This window comes from Rhincodon typus, chromosome 44 (assembly GCF_021869965.1).
Source record: "Rhincodon typus isolate 14 chromosome 44, sRhiTyp1.1, whole genome shotgun sequence".
In the NCBI taxonomy this organism is placed as follows: Eukaryota; Metazoa; Chordata; class Chondrichthyes; order Orectolobiformes; family Rhincodontidae; genus Rhincodon; species Rhincodon typus.
The window spans coordinates 552,398-573,745 of record NC_063375.1 but is presented as its reverse complement, the minus strand read 5'-3'; the positions used below and the strand labels follow the sequence as shown (position 1 = coordinate 573,745).

At 48.6% G+C, this 21,348-nt stretch overlaps 1 protein-coding gene across 2 annotated transcripts; it reads right to left on the bottom strand.

Annotated features, from left to right (window-relative positions):
• Positions 1 to 1,231: 1,231 nt before the first annotated feature.
• On the bottom strand, positions 1,232 to 19,517 carry nprl3 (NPR3-like, GATOR1 complex subunit). 2 transcript variants are annotated; one of them, XM_048619824.1, is made up of 14 exons: positions 19,145 to 19,517; positions 18,013 to 18,082; positions 16,516 to 16,554; positions 14,939 to 15,071; positions 14,581 to 14,655; positions 13,698 to 13,851; positions 12,678 to 12,756; positions 10,570 to 10,707; positions 8,403 to 8,559; positions 6,871 to 6,977; positions 5,991 to 6,120; positions 5,701 to 5,890; positions 2,369 to 2,561; positions 1,232 to 1,488 (listed from the first exon to the last, which is right to left on the bottom strand). In XM_048619824.1, the coding sequence occupies exons 1-14, from the start codon at positions 19,260 to 19,262 to the stop codon at positions 1,323 to 1,325; spliced, it is 1,749 nt and encodes a 582-aa protein (XP_048475781.1). In that variant the 5' UTR covers positions 19,263 to 19,517; the 3' UTR covers positions 1,232 to 1,322. The 2 variants fall into 2 exon arrangements, with proteins under 2 accessions (XP_048475781.1, XP_048475782.1); XM_048619825.1 differs by lacking the exon at positions 16,516 to 16,554 and having other exon boundaries at positions 19,145 to 19,483.
• Between the last annotated feature and the right edge of the window lie 1,831 nt (positions 19,518 to 21,348).

The window sequence follows — 21,348 nt, the reverse complement described above, 5'->3', positions numbered from 1 at the left end:
AGTCCGCATTGACCCTCTGAAGAGGGTCCCTCCCAGACCTACCCCCCCCTACTCTATCCCTTTATCCCTGCATTTCCCAAGGCTAAAACCCACCTCGCCTGCACATCCCTGGATATTACAGATAATTTAGCACGGCCAATCCACCCTAACCTGCACATCCCTGGGCACTACAGGGCAATTTAGCATGGCCAATCCACCCTAACCTGCGCATCCCTGGGCACTACGGGGCAATTTAGCATGGCCAATTCACCCTAACCAGCACATCCCTGGGCACTACGGGACAATTTAGCATAGCCAATCCACCCTAACCTGCACATCCCTGGGCACTACAGGGCAATTTAGCACGGCCAATCCACCCTAACCCGCACATCCCTGGACACCACAGCCAATTTAGCATGGCCAATCCACCCTAACCTGCACATTCCTGGACTGTGGGAGGGAACCGGAACACCCGGAGGAAACCCACGCAGACACAGGGAGAACGTGTAAGCTCCATTTAGAAAGTTGCCCGAGGGTAGAATTGAACCCAGGTGCTTGGCACTGCGAGACAGCAGTGCTAACCATGGAGCTGCCTTGTACCAACTCTGGAAAGACCTTCACCAAGCTGTTAAAACCTCCATTTCCTGTCCTACAATCAATGCTGTCCCTTCCCAACTTGGCTTTCAAGCCTGGCACTTTATCAGACACCTTTCGGAAACAGCATCACATCAACTTCACTACCCTCATTGAGCCTCTCAGCTAGCTCACTAAAAGCAAAAGAGAAAACAAAGCTACTTCAAACACAATTTGCTTTCCCTAATGCACACGTCTAAGCGACTGTTAATTCTGTTCCTGATTATGTGGCCACACTGGTTTAGGTTTGATCTACTTGACCCTAGTTAGACGTGTGTCAGTGAGCTCAGTTGATTGCATGGCTGGTTTGCAAAGCAAAGCCAAACCAACAGTGAAGGTTCAACTCCTGCACTGGCTCAGGTTACCACGAAGTTCTCAACCTTGATCCACGCCCGAGGTGTGGTGACCCCTCAGGTTAAACCATCGTCATTTGGTCTCTCTCTAACGAGAGAGGGTAGCTCGACTGTTCTCAGGGACTATGACAACTTTACCTTCAGTTAGCCAGGGGCTGCACGCTATCCTGGGATCTCTCACAAGCATTCAGAACTGAATATCGGCTGGTGAGCAGGAAGCAGTAAAATTGTCGAGGAGGATAAAATAAAGCAAACAGACGAAATGAAAAGGTTCAAAATGTTATCTGGGCGGTGGATGGTTGGCACCAACCTGAGTCCCTCGGTTATTATTTTGGTTGAAAAAAAAACAATGTTTCTTCACACGAAGGGAGACTGGAAGACTGAAATGATGGGATCTTCGTGATTGCGAACGACCAGCACGCTGCGGAACTTGTCGATCAGCATCAGCAGCACCGAGCGTCGCATGTTCTCGTTATACATGATCTCCTCGAGGTGGTGGCGGCCACGGAAATAATGCAAGAGTCTGAAAAGGAGAGAGACAGACAGGCGGACATCACTTTCATGTGTAAGGTGAGAGAGAGTGCATGTATGCACCGGTGTATGGGAGTGCGTGTGTGCTGGCACCTGCATGTGATAGTGAGTGCAGGCACAAGAAGGGGAGTGCACAGACACATGCAAGAGAGTGAGGGAACACGAATAGGTGCGAGAGACAGAGCGAGCGACATGGAGACAGAGAGACAGCATAAGAGACTGCATGCTCAAGGGAATGAAAGGGAGAGAAGTGAATAGAAAATATAAAGCAAGCGAGTGAATGAGTTGGATTAAAGGCAAATGAGTCAGTCTCACACATACACAGTGTGGAAGCAGGCTACTCAGCCCATTGAGTCTACACACAACCCTCTGAAGACCATCCCACCCAGACCCGCGCCCCCCAACCACCACCGCCACCACCCTATCTCCGTAACCGTGCATTTCCCATGGCCAATCCACCTAGCCTACACACCCCTGGACACTACGGCGCAATTTAACGGGGCCAATCCCCCTAACCCGCACAATCTTTAGACATTATGGGCAATTTAACTGGACCAACCCAACCAAACTGCACATCTTTGTACTGTGGGAGGAAACAGAGCACCTGGAGGCAATCCAAGCAGACATAGGGTGAATGTGCACACACCATACAGACAGTCGCCCAGGGCTGGAATCGAACCTGAGTCCCTGACGCTGTGAGGAAGCAGTGGAGCCACCGTGTTGGTATTAACCTCTTTGACAGTGGTGGTGGTTTGGTTGCGGGGGGTGGGGGGGTCATCTAGGCACACCAAGGAATCACTGAACAGCAGCACCACCCCATACCTTCCCCTCCCTCCTCTCTCTCCAACCACCAAAGTGAGGTTAGCATCTACCTTGCAAGCATGCGCAGGTCCTCCTGATTCTGGGCAGCTGGAATGTTCTGGATCACTTTCCTCTCGTGCTCAGTCAAGCTGGCCAGCAGGTTCTCAGTCATGCGCTTGTTCAGTGGCGAGTCGCCTCCAGGAACGAGCTCAGCACTGGAGTTATCCATACTCGGGCTGGTCAGGGTCATGTCATCACTGCTGGCTGTGGGAGAAGGTCACAGAGTGAAAGGCTGCAGAGACGGGGTAAAGCGCACCAGGGGGAGAAAAGATAAAATCAAAAGCAACGCTTCCAGGACTGTGCAAATTAAAAATAAACTGCTCTGTTACATTGTCACTACAAAAGAAGCAGATTCCAGCTCACAATATCACTTATACTTCTACCATGTTGTCTATACACTGGTATAGACTCGATGGACCAAAGCACCCCTTCTGTACTGTATGGGTTTATGATTCGATAAACACAGTAGGAGGCCAGTTGGCCCTTTGAGTCTGCTCTGCCAGTTAAGATCCAATCGGGGTCTCAACTCCTTTTTCTGTCTGCTTCCCCACACTGCCAACCCTCAACTCCCTTGATTAAAACTCGGTCTAACTCAGCCTCGGATAACTCACCCTAACCCTTGGGGCGGCACGGTGGCTCAGTGGTTAGCACTGCTGCCTCACAGCGCCAGGGACCCGGGTTCACTGCCACCCTCGGGCACCTGTCTGTGTGGAGTTTGCACATTCTCCCAGTGTGTGTGTGTGGGTTTCCTCCCACAGTCCAAAGGTGTGCAGGCTAGGTGGATTGGCCATGTTAAATTGCCCATAGTGTTCAGGGATGTGTAGATTGGAGGGGGGGTTATGGGCGATGGGTTCTGGGTGGGATGCTCCGAGGGTCAGTATGGACTTGTTGGGCCGAAGGGCCTGTTTCCACACTGTAGGGATTCTATGATTCTTCAATGAAATGCAGCGGCTTAGTCTCTGGAAGACAGAATCCCAAAGACTCAGGAAAGAAATTCCTCATCTCCATCTTCCCTTATTTCTAAACCGTGTCCTCTGGTTCTAGTCTCATCTCTCAATGGGAAATCACCTCTCCATATTCACCCTGTCAAGTCCCCTCAGGATCCCATATGTCTTAAGAAGATCATGTCTTATTCTGCTCAACTCCAAATAACTTTGTAAGATAAGACCCTAATCCCAGGAAGGAAGTGAGCAAGTCTTCTTCAAACTGCTAGCTATATCCTTTTTTAAACAGAAACTCTACAACAGTATTCCAGATATGGTTTCACCAGGGCCCTGTACCCTTCTGGTAAAACTTTGCCACTCTTGTCTTTTTTTCCCAATAAACATCAACACTCCATTTGCTTTCCTAATCACCCAGACCCCTCTGCACCCACAGAGATGTGCAATCTCTCACCATTTAAATAACATGCTGCCTTTCTATTCTTCCTGCCTAAACAGCTACGCTCACAATATTACACTCTTATCTGCAAAATTTTTGTCCACGCACCTAAGTTATTTATAGACCTTTGCGGCCTCGGTGCCTCCTCTCGATAACTTCTCACTTATTTTGGTCTCTTCAGCAAATTTAGCTACATTCAATCCCACATCCCAGTCATTGATATAGAATGTAATTAGTTGAGGCCCTAGCCCTAAAACCCACTCCACTAGTTACAGCCTGTTAACCCATGAAAAAACACATTTTTTCTGGCTTACCGCATCCTGTGAGCTAGCCATTCCTTTATCCTGTGCACCAAGATATTATCTGGTGTAGTAACTTTTCTTTATTGGCAGCTTATCAAATGCATCTGCAAAATCCATATACACTACATCTTTTCCCATTTCTCCATCTTGCTTACATTGGAATTGGATAGTATTTGGTTAAGCCACAGCTGGAGTACTGTGTGCAGTTCTCATCATAGGAATTTAGAGCACGGAAAGAGACTCTTCAGTGATTGTACTGGAGGGGGTGCAGAGGAGATTCACCAGTATGTCAGCAGGACAGAGCTTTTCAGCGATGAGGAGAAGCTGGATAAGCTCGGGTCATTCTCTTCAGAACAGAGAAGGTTGGAGAGGAATCTGATGGAGGAGTGTGAGATGAGGAAAGGCATGGATAGTGTGGGCAGAAAGCAGCAGTACCCCTTAATCAAAGGATCAGTAAGAAGAGGCCATCATTTTAAAGTGAAAGCAAGAGATTTACAGGAGATTTGAGGAAAAATATTTTCATCCAGATGTCAATAAATGTGGAGCTGGAAAAGCACAGCTGGTCAGACAGCATCCGAGAAACGTTGGTGCAGAGCTGCATGAACACAGCAGGCCAAGCAGCATCATAGGAGCAAAAAGGCTGACGTTTCGGGCCTGGACCCTTCATCAGAAGGGTCAGCTTTTTTGCTCCTAGGATGCTGCTTGGCCTGCTGTGTTCATCCAGCTCTGCACCTTGTTGTCTCGGATTCTCCAGCATCAGCAGTTCCTACTATCTCCGAGAAACGTTGACTTTCCTGATCCTCGAATGCTGTCTGGCTGGCTGTGCTTTTCCAGCTCCACATTTATTGACACTAGCTTCCAACATCTGCAGTATTTACTGCCTCCTTCATCCAGAGGTTGGTGGGAATCTGGAACGCATTGCCTGGGAGGGCAGTTGAGGCGAGAAACTACATGATCTTTAAAAAGTACGTGGATGAGTACTTGATGTATTATGATGTTCAAGGTTGTGCGGGCAAGTGGGACTAGTGTAGGGAGTACTGTATTCTTGGGGTCCAGATTTGATGGGCTGAAGGGCTTCTTCTGTACTAAATGACTCTATACTTCCGCAAAGAAAAACTCTAAACATAATTTTCCTTTCGCTAAGCCATGTACACTTGATTTTCCAAGGAATCTGCTGGAAACTCCTAAGTAATGGACTCTAGCAGTTTCCCTATGACAGATGCTAGGTTAATACATTCTCTAGGTTCCTGTCCTCCAACTCCCTCTCCCTCCTTTCTTGAATAAAAGATGCTACATTAGTTATTTTCCCTGGTGATGGCAATTGTTTTATGTTCCAGCCTCCCATTCACCTCCTGACTTTCAAACACCTTTGGGAAGTTTTCTAAGTCTTCTGCAGTGAAGACACTCTCAAAATTCAGTTTGCAATCTCTTCTATTTCCTTGTTTTCCATGGTCAGTTCTTGCATCTCACTCTCTCGGTGACTAATGCTAGCTTCTCCCCTTTTCCTACTTAAATACGTTTACAAATTCTCACTGTTTTTATATTCCGATTCACTTTAGCTCATGCTCTACTTCCTCATCATGAGACAGAAAGCAGAATTAATGTTTAGAATCTGGTGACTCTTCATCACAACTCTCTAAGGAGAGCAAGAAGCCACGTACTTGGTGAGCCAAAACTGAGAGCATTAGGGGCACTGAGGCTTCGCCCGCTAACGCGAGCGGGCAGCAGCTTGTCTTCCTCACGGACCTCGACGTCCACTTCATTGGGCGGCACCATCAGGCAGACGTAGGTGTGCAGCTGAATCAGGAGCCGGTGCTGTAACATCCAGATCACCATCTGAACCAGCTGCGCCTGGGGAAAAAAACCAAGGCAGATCAATGGGGTTGCAGAAATCAAGATTGCCCACACCAATGCCACAATTCCCAACCGGGACTTCCCATTGTGCTCCTACCTCCTGCATGGGTGGGGCCAGTGGGTTCTTGAACTGCGAGAGAGAGGTCGGCAGAGAGAACTTGGAGAGGACACTGAGCAGGTCATTCCCAGGGAACTGCTGAGTAAAGTGTTCGACCAACGGTGAGTATCTGCAATAAACGTACCGAGTGAGGTGGAGCTGGTGGCCTGTGAAACACTTAGGACAGCACTCCCACAGAGCCAACTTCTCACCGCAAAGCTCTATCTCCATACTGACATGGGCCCCAAGACCGGGACAGCGTAGGATTAGATACAGAGTAAAGCTCACTTTACGCCGTCCCCCCATCAAACACTACCAGAACAGGCCAGCACAAAGTTAGAGATAACAAGGTGTAGAGCTGGATGAACACAGCAGGCCAAGCAGCATCAGAGGAGCAGGAAAGCTGACGTTTCGGGCCTAGACCCTTCTTCAGAAATGAAAGTTAGATACAGAGTAAAGCTTTCTCTACACCATCCCCTGTCAAACACTCCCAGGACAGGGATAGCATGGGGTTAGATACAGAGTAAAGCCTCCTCTACATTGTGACCCACACTTGCACATCTTTGCATTTTTGTTACCAGTTGTGATGATGGGTCTCTCTCACTCTACCCTTTGGTAAAATTGACAATTTTGAGCCAGGTTTAAAGATAGCTTGACGTCAGACAGAGCTTAAACAGAAATGAGAGTACGGTCAGGTAATAAACACTGGTCTAGTGAGCTGTACACTACGGGTCCTTCACCCTCTGGAGTCTGGTTCATGCTCAAGGGTTTCACCCAGACCTGGTCTGTCTTGCCCAGTTCTGCCTTCAATGCAGTAAGAAATCTCCAGCTTTCTGTACCCTTCTCCCTCTGCCCGCTGGGCACTTGACTTCATACTCACATGCAAATGTTGGCATCTGGGGACAGCATGTAGAAGTTATTCTCGCATAGTGGGTAGATGATTATCGCTTTGCCCCAGTACACCAGGTGAGCAGCCAGCTGGAAGACCTGCAGGTCAGGAAACAGGAGAGGAAAGAGATGGCGGGATCAGCTGAGCCTCGGACAGTACCTCTTCCCTGGTCCCTCTGGGGGCCCATGTTCATCCCAAAAATCAATACAGCAGTAGGCCATTCAGCCCATCAAACCTGCCCCACCATTCAATTAAACCAGGGCTGATCACTGACTTTGACGACGCTCCTTGATGGCATTAGTCTCCAGAAATCGATCAATTTCTGTTTCGAACCTGCTGAATGACTGAGCATCCACAGCTCTCTTTGACAGAGAATTCCAAAGATTCACCATTCTATTAGTGAAAAAACTGCTAAATTTCTCAGTGCTAAATTGCCTGGCCCTTACCCTGCCTCTGAGGTTGTGTCCCCAGCCAGAGGAAAATCCCTGTCACACCATGTATCAAGTTCCATTGTAATCACCTCTCATTTTCCAGAACTCTATACAGATACACAGAGCCAGTTCCTCCAATCTCTCCTCAGACAATCCTGCTGTTCCAGGGTTAATGTGTTGAAGCTCTGTCAGACCCCTCAGTGATAAATATATCCTCCCTCAGGTAAGGTGGTCAAAAGTGTACGTGATACTCCAGACAGGCTTTCACCAAGGCTCTACACAACTGCAGGGAGACAGCTTTACTCCTGCATGCAAATCCTTTTGATGTGAATACTGGCATTCCATATGCCTTCCTAACAGCTTGCTGCCCCTGCGCGCTAGTCTTTTTGTGATGCACAGACAAGGACACCCAGGTCCCTTTATATTACTTCCCAACCTCTCACCATCTGAGAAATATTCAGCCTATTCTTTTCTATCCAAGTGAACAACTTCCCACTCGCTGACATTATGTTCCATCTGCCTTGTCCTAACACCACTCACTCAGCCTGTCCAGCCCCTCATGAAGCCTCCTTGCACACTCCTGTCAACTTTTGCTCCCGCCAGGGTGGTGTCATGGTGAAAAGGTACCTTCACATGGCTAGCTTCTGGGATTTTTCTGTTTGCAGCCTGGCTTCTAGTGATCAAACCACGGGGAGCACTTCGCTTCCGGGATCCCCAACGAGATTCAAGTTCATTCTGCAAACAGTGCTGCCTGGTGTGGATAACCAGAACTGCAGCAGTCTAACCCAGAGGGCGGTAAACATCTTCGAAGTTTCATCATTTAAGCAGGATCCCCACTGGCTATAAAAAGTACACGTTTAGGGAGGCCATAAAATATTTCACCAGTCCTTCCTCGCCTGAATTTACATGCAATGACTTTTCTACTTAATGTATGGAAATATTAGCCGGCAAAAGACACATTTTGTCAAAGCTTGCACTAATCAGGACAATTGGCAAGAATACCAAGGTAAGGGGTAAACCAGCAATAGGGAGCAGCATCAATGCTGTTTAGCTCTCTCATATGGAGCAGGGGATGGGGAGGGATGGTTTTACCTGCAGTAGAGCTAGGTCAGCATCCTGTGCAAGCTGCTGCAGGTTTTTCATAGCAGATGTAGTCTTGATGACCCTGACCAACGCTGGGGAACAGTCCACCGGCAGCTGGCTAAGCAGCGACTTCTCATCATCCAACAGCAGCAGGGCGTGGTACGGCCTGGAAGCAGAGAGGGCAGAGAGAGAGAGATAGGGAGATAGTGAGCATGAGACACACAGGAACAGCACAAGCAAGTTGGGGGGAGAGAGCACACAAAAGAGTAGAGAGAGGGAGAGAATGTGCGCGAGTGTGGAGAGACAGCATGTAAAGGCGGGCAGAGAGACAACACAAGGTGGGGGACAGAGCGTGCAAGGACAGAGAGAAGGAGAGAGGGAGAAAGTGAGCATGAGAGATGCAGGAAGAGAGTGCGCAAGGGAGATAGGGAGAGAGAGCATGCAAGGGTGGAGAAAGAGAGAGAGAGACAATATGCACAAGGGTGGAGAGACAGCATATGCGGGCAGACACAGTGAGTGCAAGAGGGGGGAGAGAGAGAGCGAGCGCGCACGCATGAAGGTAGGCAGACAGGAAGGAATAATAAAAAGGTTTGAAGGTAACATGCAGTATTCTGTTACCATTAAGGAACCATAATCCTAGTTCGTGCCCCTGGCCCACACACTTCAAATTACACAACAGAGATGGCAACCATTTGCCACATCATGTCTGTCTCATGAAGGCTCTTTGAATGAGCTATCCAATCAGTTCCACTTCGCCTGCCCCCACCCCCACTGTTGAAAGTTCGTGTTGAATCTGTTTCCTTTCAGACAGCGCACCCCATGTCAGAACAATGCAAAAATGTTCTCCTTACCCATGTCTGCCTCTGGTTCTTTAATTGAGATTTAATTATACAGTCATAGAGTCAGACAGCACAGAAACAGACCCTTTGGTACAACCGAACATAATCCCAAACTAAACTAGTCAAACCTGCCTGTTCCTAGTCCATATCCCTCCAAACCTTTCCTGTTCATATATCCATCCAAATGTCTTTTAAATGTTGTAATTGTACCTGCAGCCACCACTTCATCAGGAAGTTCATTCCACATGCAAACCACCCTCCGTGTAAAAAATTTGCCTCATGCCTTTTCTAAATCTCTTTCCTCTCACCTAGTCTTGAAATTTCCCATCTTAGGAAAAAGACAACTACCATCAACTCTAATTGTACCGCTCATTACTTCTATCAGGTCACCTCTCAACCTCCTACACATGAAATCAAAGCAGCCATTAAAAGGAAACCTCTCCAACGTTTGGCCTTTTGCTCGCTCCTCGCTCCCCTTCATTCTTCCTGGTTAGCTTTCCCTCTCTCTACACAGGATCAGAATTCTGATGCTGCAGCTCTCCTTCCTCCCTTCCAGCCGATGCTGGAGAAAATTGAAGGGGAGAGACCTTCCTGAAGAAGGGTCCCAACCCGAAACGTCAGCTTTCCTGTTCCTCTGATGCTGCCTGGCCTGCTGTGTTCCTCCAGCTCCACGCTGTGTTATCTCAGACTCCAGCATCGGCAGTTCTGAGTTAATCCAGTCCCATTTGCCAGCATTTGGCCCATATTACTCTAAGCCCTTCCTATTCATGTTGCCTTTGAAATGTTGTAATTGTACTTATCTCCAATACTTCCTCTGGCAGCTCATTCCATACATGCACCACCTTCTGCGTGAAAAAGTTGCCCCTTACGTCTATTTTAAATCTCCACTCCCCCACACCCCCACCCCGCCTCACCTCCAGCTCCACACTGTGTTATCTGGATTAATTTAGGACATCTTGTCAGCATTGACGAGTTGGACCAAAGGGTCTGTTTCTGTCCTGTTACAACTTTATACCGAGAGTGTTAACAACCTTGGAGAGTGTGCTGGTGCCAGGGCTGACATCTGACCACAGTTCAGTAGCGCTTACTTCTGCCTTGAAATGAGAATGTGGTCGGTTCAAGGCCCCCTCCCCATCCCCCCCCACCCCAAAACTGAGGGAGCGCTAAACTGTTGGGGCTGACCTGTTTTGAGCGAGAGGTCAAACCAAGGCTGTCCCGTCAAAATGGAAATGGAGACAGCTCCAGGCCACTGCTGCAACAAGAGGTCACTGTGGAACACAGGACTCCGGTGGAATCTGCACGGCACAGAGAGGGAGGGCAGGAACATTGCCACTTACCGGATAGCTTTGAGGCTCCGCTCGATGGCATCAGGAGGGATGTAGTCAGGGCCCAGCCGGTGGATCCGGTGAGGAAGGCAGAAGCTGAGCTCCAGCCAGTTGTTGATGTGCAGGTGGACCACGCCTGTGGTGCACAGACTGAGAGAGGAGGTCACGGGAGTCAGTGTCAGTACCGGGGAGAGACGAAACACTGGAACATTAACCAGACAGTAGAGCACATATTCACCCGCCTTCCCTCGTCCACTCCCATTGGACCTGCCCTAACAGTCTCCCCTTGGGTCAGTAGGACTCACTCACCTGAGATGAGGATACCCTGGTTTTACACACTCCAAAGAGGGGGTGCCGCCCTGTCAGAGGGTCGGCGCTGAGGGGGCGCAGAGGTAACGCCACACTATCAGAAGTGCCATCTCTTGGTGTGAAAGATTAAATACAAGGCCCATCCTGGTTGGCCACACATGCACAATCAGACACAACATAGGTGTGAGGGTGGGGCAAGTCTCTCCTGCCCCAGGCCGTACTCTATCAACTGCCACTGCTCCCCCCCTCACCCAACAACTCCATTGCCAACAGTTCTTGACTAACATCACCAGAACAGAAAATCAGCTCAGTCTTCACGCAGCTTGCAATGCACATTATATACTATAGGTATATTAGCTGCCACATTTCCTACGTTACAACAGTGGCCATATGAAGTAAATAAAAACTAACTATTTCTTTATTTGCTAACATACTTTGGAGGGTGTTGGGATTGTGACACACATGGTTGAAATGCCAATCCACTGCTGATTTGGCGGATGGTGGAGTGGTGGTAACTGTACAGGATGTGCAATCCACGCCTCAGACTGCTGCTGTAGGGATAGGAAGTCAAATCCCACCACTGCAACTGGTGAAATTTAAACTTAACCCCATATCTGCGAAGTAAAAGCTGGTTTAATGGTGTCATGATGGTCACGAAGTGATCCTGTCACTGGGCCAGTATTCTAGAAAAACAGCTTAACTTTCCAGTTTAGAGGAGAACTTGACAGATTATAAATGCTAAGAACATAAGTGGGAATGTAGCGGTATAGAATCACAGAATCCCTACAGTGTGGAACAGGCCATTTGGTCCATCAAATTCACACCGCCCTTCCAAACAAGATCCCATTCAGACCCACCCCCAGCCAATCACTGAAACGCTGCATTTCCCAAAGCTAACCCACCTAGCCTACACCACCTATGGGGCAATTTAGCATGGCCAATCCACTCTAACCTGCACATCTTTGGACTGTGGGAGAAAACTGGAGCACCCAGAGGAAACCCACACAGACACGGGGAGAACGTGCAAATTCCACACAGACCGTCGCCCCAGAGTGGAATTGAGTCTGCGTCCCTGGTGCTGTGAGAGAGCAGTGCTAACCACTGAGCCACCATGCTGCCCCAGGGAAAAGGTATTAAAGAGGACGGTCAACTGTGATTACCTTCAACAGATATGGTAGGCCGAAGGGCCTGTTCCTGTGCTATGGTTTACCTGAGGGAAACAGGCTCAGTTGGCCGAATTCTATTCGGTCTCTGGGTCCTCGAGCACCAGCCCAGCAAGCGATCTTCAAAGATGACCACTGGCATCAAAGGGTGGGGTGTCGGGAAGGGGGCAAGAGGGGACCGAGAGGCACATGCTCACCCAAGAAAGCCAACTGATGCTGCCAGGGCCTGCAGCTAGGCTGAAAGGGGAGAAAAGACAGTATAGGGGTGTTCTGATAATCACAAGTACACTAACAGCTGGAAGATGCAAATAACATAATAAGAGTCTTGAGTACTAACCGGCAATGTAGATAATGTGAACACTTCAGGTGAATAAACATGTAACCTTTTGACTGGAAACCACTGTTTCTGTAGTAACGTTTGAGTTGTGTGTTATCTTCGATGGGTACACCTTCCAAGTGTGCATGAATAAAAGTTCGAACAAGGAAACGGGAGTCTCTTTTAGTCTGAAAGTGGGATTTAGGGGAAGCTGCTCGAGTGATGTCTCTTTGTCTCAGTACACCCACGATCAAAGTAAGAGAGAGGCAGTGGTATATGATGCTTTAATTTAATGAAAGCAAGGCCAGTGTCCAGGGATCTTTGGCACTCACCTGTCAAAGGCTTTCTTCAGATCGGAGGCCAACTTGCACTTGGGAAGGATGTGATGGAATGGTGACTGGGGGCCATCGCCTGAGGAGGAAAGTCAAACGGTAATGCCAATTTCACCACCCTTGCTCCTCATCCCTGCACAGATGGCCAGCCCATGGTGGATGTGCAGGAATCAGTTTGGCGCTGAGCAGCAGACGTGGATGGCCATGTAGTCACTGCACGGGTTGAAACATTCTGCCTCTGTGCACAGTCAGTCTGCCTTCCTGCCTGGGGGTGAACAGATCAGTCCAACTGCACCACAATCAGCAACTCTGCTGCTGACGTTAACACAGGGGGACAACTTTCAAAATTTGAGCCAGGTCCCTTCAGGGCAGATGGCAGGGAGCATGTGTTCATGCAAAGGGAATGGAAATTTGAGAACTCACTCACAAACCACCCCCCCCCACCTCCAACTCAATAAAGAGAAATAGATGGGGGCAGGAGGGTGGGTTTGAAGATAGAGAGAGAAAGGCAGGGGACCAAGTGAAGGCAAGAGAGAGATAAAGGTTGGGGTTGAAAGAGAGAGAGGGGTTTGAAATGGAGGGAGGGGGGTTGAGGGAAAGGGAAGACGGGAAGAGGTGATGGAGAGAAGAGATGAGAGAGTGGGGGCGGGCGGGATGAGGGAGGGGAAGGAAAGGAAGGCTGGGGTCAGGAGGGAGGGAATGAGCAAGGATATCACAAGGGTTGACAGGGTGGGTGGGAGGGAGGGAGGGATGAGGGGATGGAGGGGAGAAGGGGATCAGGAGGGAGGGAAGGAAAAGAGTTGGCAGTTAGGGAATAAGGGAGGGAGGGGGTTCGGAGGGAGAGAATGAGTGAGGTTATCGAGAAGAAGGGTTGAGAGGGTGGGAGGGAGAGGCGAGGGGCGAAAGAGGAAAGAAGGGAGGGGGTGAGGGAAAGAAGAGGCAAGAAATTCTGAGGGGACAGAAGAGAGGTGTGGGAACTGATATGGCTGAATTTTCACTCTGGGCACAAGGTAAACTCACTCTCTGACATGGTGGACACTTCGTCCTGAATGGCTAGCATCAGCTTGGCCTCCTGGGTCAGGTACTGACAACGTTGTTCTTCGTGCTGCAGGACAATGGCAATCCGACGCGAGAGGTTGTGCATGCAGCTGATAACTGAGGGGTCAGCGTTTGCCTGTCAGCAGTTGAGAAAGATGTGGTGTTAATCAGCCCCAGAGGACAACAGCATGTCCAAATATACATGGCCCCTGACCTGAACAATGTGGAGACATTTTCTCCCTACTGGTGGAATTTATATTCAGACAACTCCTTTAACATACTAAAATGACCCCAAGGTGCTTCACAATAATTATTCACACAATTCAACTCAGATCAACAGCTCAGAGGGGAGCACATTAAAGGGAGAGAGACACATTTCAGGAGGGAATTCCACAGCATTACGACCTCCAGACAGCTGTAGGGATGGTTGCTGACAGCTGGTGCACGGGCCAGACATTGCTCAGCAGATGGCAAAACCCACCCTCAAGCCAAGAAATGATGTGTTTCAGCTTCATCCACGCCACTCTTGCAAAAGTCAGAATGCCCCAGCACTCCCACGGGAGAGACTTGGAGCAGAGGCCCGGCTTTCTACATACAGGTCAATGACCAGGAACTAAAGGTGCATTTGTAAGGTGACTGGAAGGGTCCTGACCCACCATGGAAGGGATCTACGCAAAGGACGGCAGCGACATTTTCGGCCAAGAAACGTGAGTAGCTACATTTTCAGAGAGACGCGTCGGCCGCGATTTGGAGACAGGGAAAGAAAAGGCAGTGCTTGAGAGAACAAACCCCTACCCTGGTTGACCTCGCTCACGGACACTCCCCTCTCCTCCCCCCTACACCGTGCCAACGCTGGTGGCCATACCCGTAAAGCAAACACCACGTTGAACAGAATCATGGTCGGCATCTCCCGTTTCGGAGACGGGTCCAACTTGGAAACCTGGAAGAGACAAGAGATGATCTGTGTGAATTGTCAAGGCGGAAGGTGGTGCCCAAGCACAGACCAGTTGGGCCAAGCGGTCCCGCACCCGCACTGTTAGGAGTCGGGCAACATTATGGACGCGGTATCAGCCAAGCCAGAGCGGAAAGTCAGGTGTACAGAAGCATGGTCAGAGCTTTGGGTATTTTGGAAGGGAAAATGGGGTGGTACTGGGGGTGGAAACAGCAGAGTGTAGGGCGAAGGGAGGTGGTTTGGGAATGTTCGGGGGAAGAGGTTTGCTCACCTGGAGCCCAAGTGGGTGCTGCAGCAAAGTCGGGTGGCCAACAAAACGGACATTGTCGATCTTCAACTCAAATTTCTTGCCGCACATTTCCGACTTGGTCGCCAGGATGGTGGCCAGGATAACATCGGAGAACCTTGAATGACAAGACAAAGGAGTATGCGAGTGAGCAACCCAATGGGTGGCAAAGCTTTGGCACGGCAGCCAATTGCGAGCAATTCCCCACCCTCAGAAAGCCAAGGATGGACCAATCAAACCCACATGTTCAAACACAGAGACAAAGCACGATGCTGGTTTTGTTGAATTGCACGCGACCCCAATTACGGGGGGTTCGGAAGGCAGGTAAGATCCGGAGATTATTCCGGTCAAACAAGGCAACACGGAGATTGGACCCGACACGTGATGTGACAGCAGACAAGCCAAAAGAGGTGTGAATCTGAAGTGCAGGACAGGACAAAGGGAAAGACACACGCAGATCTTCACTGACTTTGTTCCACTGCAGTGTGACAGATAGATATAAAGAGTACAGCAATGGAGAGAGAGATGTGGACTGGAATCCAGTTGAGAGGTTCAGGGAGTGAGTTACAGACTGGAATCTAATCAAGGTGTTCGGGATGGTTTGTATATAAAATAACAATTACCCGGGAGTGAGTTATAGACTGGAATCTAATCGAGGGGTTCGGGGTGGTTTATATTAGAATAATAGATATCCATGAGAGAGTTACAGACTGGAATCTAATTGAGGAGTTTGAGTGGTTTATACATTGAACAACAGATAACCAGGAGTCAGTTACAGACTGGAATCTAATCGAGGGGTTGGGGGTGGTTTATATACAGAATAACAGATTCCCAGGAGTGAATTACAGGCCAGTATCTGATCGAGGGATTTGGGCAGAGTGGAGTGTGGGGATTATGTGCCATTTCTAACATACTTGCTCTTTAACCCCTTGCCTAGTCTTATTTCTCCCAATGCTGACATTTGTAGAATGTTCCAGAATGATCAGGGCTGGAAATTGAGTGATCCCAAATGTTAGGATGGACTTTCAAGCCTGACTGGAATGGTACGTGAGGTCTCCCTCTTTCCATATGGAGGTGAGGTAAGAACGAAGATGTCCACAGGAGAGATTTTCTATCTCTGTTCAGTCTGGATTGTGTTAGCACTCAAGGGAATCCAGCCACCTTCTCCACTCCAGATCCAACAAGACAGAGAGAGGGGGCAAGAAATAGAGAGGATGGAAACAAGTGAAGAGAACAAGAGAGTGTGAAGATATGGGGAGATAAAGAAAGAGAAAGAATTAGGAGAGAGAAAGTAGGAGAGAAAGAGAGAACAGGCAAGAGAAATGGAAAAGAGAGAGAGGGAGAGAAGAGACGCAGGGTACAAAGCCAGAGAGTGCACGCAAGCAGGGAGTGGGAGAGAAAGTGAAGAGAAAGCAAAGTGGAGAATCAGATAGAGGGAGAGAGTAGGAGTAGAGACAAAGCAAGAGAGAGAGAGACTGTGTGGGGGAAGAAAAATGGCGAGAAGAGAAACATTGTGGGAGGGGAGGTGGGGAGGGAAAGAGACGAGAGGGACAACTCCTTACCCGGCTACCAACTCTTCGTCAGTGAGAGGAGACGGTTCTCTGAAAGGGGCAACATGGTCAGAAACAAAACAGGCAGGAAAACAAATCGAAACAGTAGAGACCAGGAAAAAAAACAACACTCTGGAAATTTTTAGGAGTCATATTGGGTTTTCCCCCCTAGAAAGCTGGAACTGAAATGCTCCAGCTTTCAACATTTTCTTTACTGATGGAAAACAAATGGTCTTGAGAAAAATCTTGAATTCTTTCACACTCGCACACAGAGCATGTTGCCAACTAAGCGATGGGTGAAGGCATTAGTGGAAGCCAGGCTGATGCGGGGAAGTTGGTATCAATGACAAAGTGGTATGGGGATGCTGGAAATCAAAGCTGGTGAGCCATTTACAGGGTCTGAAGTCTGGGGCACCAATTCTAAGCTGATGGAAACAGCTGCATGTGTTACCAGGAACTGATAGCACCCCTGGTGCAGTGCACAAAGAGTACATGGTCTGCTTCGTTTCTGGAACCAACATCTTGAGACCCCTCAATGTCCATTTGGAACTGCTCTGTTCACCATCCATTTCACAGGCTATTCACTCAGCGTGTGCCCAAGCTTGTAGCTGTCTCAGATCAGGAGATGAAACTCATTCAGTGCTCCATTCTCTCTAAGCCTGGTGAGTGTTACTACTGAACCTGCATCCACTGCATCTTTCAGGCAGTGTGTTCCAGATCACAATTCACTGTGTCAAAAAACATTCTCAACTCACTCCTCCATGCTGGTTCTTTTAGCGTTTCTCTTCACTTGGGTTGACTTACCCTCCTGCAAGCGGGGGGTTCAGAAGAACAGTCCTATCAGACTCAAAACATTAACTCTTTCTCTCTCCACAGATTCTGCCAGACCTGCCGCGCTTTTCCAGCATTTTGTCTTTTTCGTATGCCAGTGGAGAGGGTTTCTCTGTATTTACCTGGTTTTGAACACCTCAATTATCCCTGGGATTAGGAAGTTCAAAACTAGGGGGCATAAGTTTAAGGTGAGAGGACAAAGATTTAAAACGGACCTGAGGGGCAATTTTCTCACCCGTCTCACAAAGGGTGGTTTATTTTTGAATGAACTGCCAGAGGAAGTGGTAGATGCAGGTACAGTTACAACATTTCAAAGACATTTGGACAGGTACATGAATACATAAGGTAGAGAAGGATATGCGGCAAACGCAGACAAATGGGGCTAGTTTAGTTTGGGAAACCTGGTCAGCATGGATGCGTTGAACTGAAAAGGTCTGTTTCCATGCTTTATGGCTCTAATAACCATCCACATTTGAAGAGGGAGAATCTCTGCTGAAACCTAGGCTGCCCTCATCCCGTGGTGGGAGGCTGTGGGAAGGGGTCACTGAAGACCTTGCACAGAGTAGTATTCCACACACTCCCTGTTTTGTGCACGACTGGACACAGAATGCTGCTTGCAGTCAGGCTGCGAGCGCGGCTGGCAGGCCCAAAAGATTCCCCCTTGGCTCTTGCACTCACCTCGAGTCTCCATCCTGGTCTTCTGTATTCTCAACCGTGCTGTGTAACGCATAAGGACTGCTCGGCTTGCCTGTGGGAAATAAGAGAATGCTGTGTATTACGAATGCAAAGTGAAAGCAGTCTAGCACAGGACGTTTGCCATGCATTCTTGACACGGAATCAGAAAGTCTCTTGGCTCAAAAGTCACTCTAGAGACCTGAGCAAAACTCCCCAATACTGCACCACATTGCCCAAGGGTCAGCAAAAAGGGATCCTGCACTACCTGAGGGTCCATGCCAATGGAGTGCTGCATGGCCTGAGGGTCAGTGCCGAGGGAGTTCCACACTGCCCGAGGACCAGTGCCGAGACAGTGCCAGACCTCCTGAGGGCCAGCAGATTCAAATCCATGTCTCAGAACAGAGGCCCAAGTTTCTAGATCACTAGAGATAGTAGGAACTGCAGATGCTGGAGAATCTGAGATAACAAGGCGTAGAGCTGGATGAACACAGCAGGCCAAGCGGCATCAGAGGAGCAGGAAAGCTGACGTTTCGTGAAGAAGGGTTTAGGCCTGAAACATCAGCCTTCCTACTGCTCTGATGCCGCTTGGCCTGCTGTGTTCATCCAGCTTTACACCTTATTCTAGATCACTAGTCCAGTGAATTTACCACGATGCTTTGCCCCCTGGGACTTGGAAGTGGGGGGGGGGGGTGTGGGCTTCAGTCTCCTGAGCTCTTTCCTCTATTCAATAAGATCACAGCCAATCTGATTACACCACACTCCCTCCCACCTCGGGCAATATGTTCAAGGAAGGCTATGGTTGCAGTACCACATGTCCCAGCCTAGCTGCCAGCACCCCATTCCAGCTGAAAGTGCTGGAGAAACTCAGCAAGTCTAGCAGCATCCGTGAAGAGGGAAACGAGGGTTCGAGTCCAGCCACCCTCTATTGGACCAGGTTCGGGTGTTCTGAACTTTGCGGCAGGACTGGAGGGAGGTCCACGGTACCAACTTCAGTCCTGCTCGCCTGCCACCTCGGCAGCTGACAGATCCTTTGCCCAGGTTAACTTGCGCCCTCCAGCTCCCAGATTGTTCCCGTCTTCTCGTGCAGCTACATTCAGGATATGTCCTTTTTGCTCTGGACGCCAGGCCCACTTACTGGTCTGAGCTCCTTGCTGTTCCTGGTGGCGCTGGAAGGGGTACCTGAAGAGCAGCTTGTTCCCCCTGCTCCCAGAGCTCACAAGGATCACACTGATGGGGTTGGTGTCCTCTCCCATGTTACACTCAGGCGCAATCACTTTGAAGGCCAGAAATCCAATGGCTAGATTTTCAACTCCCTCCTTCCCTCTCCCCAGTTAAAATAATTAGAAAGCCGCCGTTATTTTCCGCCAATGCAATCGCGTTTTTATCGCTCGTTTGCACTTCACTTTACAAAGAAGAAGAAATTGTATTAATCGGTCGGCATTCAGCGGCCATCTTTGATCAAATCGGCCCAACGCCGCCGCCATATTTCATCGAGTTATTCCCCGCCCATCAGCTTTTTGAGCAAGTTATTGGCGGCCATCTTTGATCAAGTCAATCCCGGTGGCGGCTGTCTTTCATCAGGTCGTTACGCCTCTGTTATTCAGAAACTAGATCATAGAATTTAGAACAGTACAGCCCTAAAAAAGCCCTTTGACCAGCACACTCTGTTTCCCGTCACTCAGTCAATTTTGGATTCATTCTGTCCCCGTTACTCCACGAGATATGACTTTTGTTCTCATTATGTAAGGCACTGGAAGAAAGATCACTGTCCTTGACAAGTTGAGTGAATCATTAAACTTCTTCCTACCCCACATCAAGATCCCCATTGCCTTTTGGCTTTGTGTCTGCAAGTGCCTGACCCCTATGAAGATGCAGGACATCCTCTCTACATCTTCCATCAAAACATTCAGTCAGGTATCTTGGTTCACCCTGTCCCATAATCACTGTATATTTTTCCACAAATCTGAGGTAGTTTTCTTATTAAGCAAAGGAATTAATCGCCAAAGGAAAGTGCATGTAGCTAGGCACAGATCAGCCATGATCTCATTCAACAGTGGAACAGGGCTTGAGGGACTGAATGGCCTCCTTTCTTCTGTTCCATGTCTGAAGCTGTCACCCACGTCTGGGGTTGGCAGTCTTCATTGAGCAACAGCTCCCTGGAATGAATAGGATTGTTGCAGTGGAATAATCCCATTCTCAGCAACCACTGCAGAGGCCTGGGAAACTTCTACTGTGACTGCAAGGAGATGTAGGGATACAAGTCGAAATCCCCAAACGTGTTTACCCATTGGGACCCACACATTCTACCATCATTTTACCCTAGTGACAGCCAGGGATAAAGAAATAATTTCCATCTGCGTTGAACCTCTAATGTTCTCCAAGCACCCTAAAGCATAACAACGTAATTTTCAGCTTCTGTTACCCATACAGGAAATGTGAACAACATACTCATGATGAGAAATAAATCGGATAATTGTTTGTAATTTCTGTGGCATTGTTCTTTTCCACTGTTTCAGTTTGGGTTTTGGGAATCTCTGCTGAAATTCAAAAACAGCCTTTCTGGTTGTATTGGTTGAGGAATGGGATCATTTACTGTTTGGACGGCACGGTGGCTCAGTGGTTAGCACTGCTGCCTCACAGTGCCAAGGATGCAGGTTCAATTCCACCCTCAGGCAACTGTCTGTGTGGAGTTTGCACATTCTCCCTGTGTCTGCGTTGGTTTCCTCCCACAGTCCAAAGTATGTGCAGGCTAGGTGGATTGGCCATGCTAAATTGCCCATAGTATCCAGGGATGTTTGGGTTAGACATGGGAAATGAATGGGTCTGGGTGGAATGCTCTTCAGAGGGGTGGTGTGGACTTGTTGGGCTGAATGGCCTGTTTCCACACTGTGTAGGGATTCTGTGATTATGTCAATCGAGAAGAAAGATGAGAACCTCTGTTTAACACAGACAGCTTTGGCAAATTGGGTTAAGAATCCAAAGAGATTCTACAAATACATTAAGGGCAAAAGAGAGAGTATAGGGCCCCTTAAAGATCAACAAGCCATCTATGTATGGAACCACAGATGGGTGGGATATTAGAGTACTTCGTGGAGTACTATTGTGGAGAAGGGCATGGAAGCTAGAGAATTCAAGGAAATTAATAGTGATATCTTGAAAAGTGTCCATATTACAGAAGAGGAGGTGCTGGATGTGGCAGGTGAGTTGTTGGAGGGGATTCTGAAGGACAAGATTTACATGCATTTAGAAAGGCAAGAACTGATTAGGGATAGTCATCAGGGTTTTGTACATGGGAAATTGTGTCTCACTAACTTGATTGAGGTTTTTGAAGAAATGACA